Genomic DNA, 3,269 nt, shown 5'->3' with positions numbered 1-3,269 from the left:
CTTGCAGGGGGCGGCGTTGTACAGCCAGTGGCCCTCTCGCTTTAGCCACCTCCTTCCGTGCCCTCTGCCGACGCTCTTTTCATCTCTGCCGCCCCTCTGCACGTGCTCCACTTTTATTCAGAGGCTGCGGATGGTATGGCCCGGTGGGGGCCGACTCCCGTGGGGCGGGGGCGTTTTAGGGTTTTGATATCCACATGGGGTGCATCTTTAGGACGAGTCCTATTACTCGCACATGTTGCTCTAGAGCGATTTTTAAAGCCAATCAATAATACCTACATTTTGAGCAGCTGCTGCTGAGTGGCCTGTGCAAAGGCCCTGGGGTGGGAACGGGCTTGGCTCTTTTAAAAAACAGGGCAGGGGAGGGAGGGGGTGTGCATGGATTGAGCAGAGCCAGGGAGCAGTGGGAAGGAGGGGGGAAGACAAGAGCCAGGGATGGGCCACGTGTGGGTTTTGAATATATGATAAGAGCACTGGAAGCTTTGAAGGATGGGGGTGCGGTGGGCAGTGGAAAGGGGTTTGCATTTCATACAAATTCCTTTGGCCAGTGTGTGGAGAATGGACCGCAGGGGCGTGAGAGTGAAGCTGGGAGCCAGTTAGGAGGCCCCTGGGTTGTGCAGACAGGGGTGAGTGGTGCGGCCTGTGGACATGGAAGGAGTGGGTGATTCCAGAGGCCTTTTAGAGGGTGCCTTGGGTGACTGGAGAGGGACAGGTCGGGGATGACCCCCAGGCTTCTGGCCGGAGAAGCCCAGCTGGGAAAATGGAGATAGAAATCACTGAGATCAGGAACAGACTGGGGAGGGCGGTCACCAGTTCTTGGACAAGTGGGGTCTGAGATGTTGAGTAGGATATGAGGGGAGGGGCCTGGAGCCCTTTTGGTGGCAAATAACAGAAACCCAGAGGAAGGAACTTTGGAAGGGTTCTGAGTTTCCTCTTGGGCTCCAAGGGCAAGGCTCAGCTTCCTTCCTTTTGCCCTGACTCATCTTACCCTGGGGCAGACCTTCTCCTGTAGCAGGTGAATAAAAAAAAGAGGTAGAGAAAACAAACGTGAGATGCTTGTAGTTTATTGACACCAGCAAGGCGCGCTGGTGGGGGTGCAGTCAGGAAGCCAGCGGCTGTGGCAGGAGCTTCAGCGTTTGGGAATCTTCAGCTTCTAAATCTGATGGGCTTTGGATTCCTAACTCCTGAGTACACTGTGGGCTTCTGACTATTTTTTCCTGAAACACATATAGAAACAAACAAACACAAAACCAACACAATAGTGAATGAACCTCAAAGTTAGACAGAGATGATGATACATAAAAACTTTAACGTCAACTAAGAGGTACGGTAAACTCTGGGAGGATCTAAGATGGTAAGGGCTTTGATTACTTCTCAAAAGCCTCTTGAAAAAACGTAAGGGGGAATGCCTGGAAAGATGACTGCGCCTACTTGTCGGGGGACATTGACATTGTGATTCTCTCTAGATTAGAAATGGGTCCAAAAAGAAAAAAAAAAAAAAAAAAAAAAAGGGATGGCACTGCAGCTGAGGGGCTGGGGGAAGCCACTTCTAACCGGTGTGAGTGAAGGATGTAGGTTACCGTGAGCTTTAGGATGCTGTCCTTGGCCTGCTGGGGCAGGGTGTCCACCAGCCTCTTCAGCTGGATCCCCGCATCTTGCATGTCTTTATCAGGGCTGAAAGGTTGCACGGCAGCTTGGTAAGTGGAGAGGGTGCCCAAGAAGATGGTTTCAATGACTTGTAGAAAGGCTGGGCATACGTCTGTAGAAGCTGGAACCCAGAAAAGAAAAAGCATATGTATCCCGACCCTTTTCCAAGCTGGCCAGCACTCTGGCTGGTCTTGCCCCAGATGCGAACAGCCAGGCCTGTCAGCAAGAGATAGCAGCCTTTGCATGGCTGGAGGAGAATGTAGGATCTGGTGATGCTCCAAGCAGTGGACTATGTGGCACTGTGTGAATACTTTCTGGGTTACAGCCAGCTTTCTGTGGCTTGCCTGAGCCTTGCTTGGTCTTCCTGAGTTGGGGTTGGGCAAGGTGTTATTTGTACTTTCTGCTAGAGTTCTAAGCAGAGTATTGGTAATGGAAGCTGCTGATCTGATTTTTTTATGCAGTATGGGGGCTGGGAAGAGGCTGTTGAGAGCTTTATTTCCTGCCAGAAATTTGCTTTTCACCAGTGGTTAGGGATGGTCTGAGCTGTGTGTCACTGGGTGCATGTGGCAAAGTCAGTCTTTGGCAGGAAGAAACACTTGACCAGCCAAGCACAGGTCCCCAACCTGGTCTGGAAGCAGCGTGTATGCTCAGGTTGCAGACAGACAAGCCTCTTGTCCTGCTGTGTTGCCTTCAACCAAGTGCTCCCAGGACTGTGCTCCCTTCTCAGGTTCCTGACCCCAGGAACATGGGGGCACGTCACCATTTCCTACCCTCTGCTTGCCTCCCCCTTTTCAAATGCCCTGTTCTTGAATTCTCTGCCCTGTGTGCAGATTTGGCTTCCTGGCTCCTACTCCAGGGCCCCACTCAAAGTGGCTGCTCCAAGTCAAATCCTCTCCAGAACTTAGATCTGTGCTCTGCACTTTACTATGTCATCAAGCAAGTTACTTTCCATAGCTCAGTTTTCTCATCTGCAAAATGGGACCGTATCCCTCCTTCATATGGGTGTTGTAAGAATGGAGAGAGAGAGCATGTGAGAGGGTTAAGAACAGGGGTTGGCACATTGTAAGTGCTAAGTAAGTGTTAGACATTATCACTGTTATTATTATCATATATCATATAAATATCATATTATTATTATCACATGCACACAGACATGCAAATGCATCCCCACCCCACCCCGAACGCATTTCAGTCCTGTCTTGCTGAGCCACCCGCCTCTATCCACAGCACTGAGATCTTCTAATTAATACACATTGCAGTCCAGAATGACGCCACTGCCCCTGAAAAACAAATAAACCTCTCTGCAAAATAGTTGTTCCACCTGCCTCTTGGTTTGGGTTTTCTAACCCCTCCGTCATAAAACTTACCTCCACGGGTATTATGAAAATTTCTAAGTGAATTAATTGGAGTTTGTTTATTAAAAAAAAATAACAACAGCATTTTCAGATGGAAATGGAAGAGGCTGATGCAGAAGGAAAACGAGATAGGTAACTCAGCTTCCAAAAGATGGGGGGCTTGGAGGGAGATATGACCTTCCTTCCTTCCTTCCTTCCTTCCTTCCTTCCTTCCTTCCTTCCTTCCTTCCTTCCTTCCTTCCTTCCTTCCTTCCTTCCTTCCTTCCTTCC

The 3,269-nt window shown here is 49.7% G+C and overlaps 1 protein-coding gene across 1 annotated transcript in view; it reads right to left on the bottom strand.

Annotated features, from left to right (window-relative positions):
* Positions 1-1,097: 1,097 nt before the first annotated feature.
* SCGB1A1 (secretoglobin, family 1A, member 1 (uteroglobin)) overlaps positions 1,098-3,269 on the bottom strand; it is a 3,676-nt gene continuing 1,504 nt past the window's right edge. Inside the window, exons 2-3 of the mRNA XM_008573514.1 lie at positions 1,578-1,765; positions 1,098-1,214 (exon numbers count right to left, since the gene is read on the bottom strand). Of these exons, the coding sequence (XP_008571736.1) occupies positions 1,098-1,214; positions 1,578-1,765 (305 nt within the window). The remainder of the gene's footprint in view (positions 1,215-1,577; positions 1,766-3,269) is intronic.

Source organism: Galeopterus variegatus, unplaced genomic scaffold (genome assembly GCF_000696425.1).
Source record: "Galeopterus variegatus unplaced genomic scaffold, G_variegatus-3.0.2 Scaffold926, whole genome shotgun sequence".
In the NCBI taxonomy this organism is placed as follows: domain Eukaryota; kingdom Metazoa; phylum Chordata; class Mammalia; order Dermoptera; family Cynocephalidae; genus Galeopterus; species Galeopterus variegatus.
Note: the sequence above shows the minus strand (reverse complement) of the source record. Positions and strands in the feature narration are given on the sequence as shown.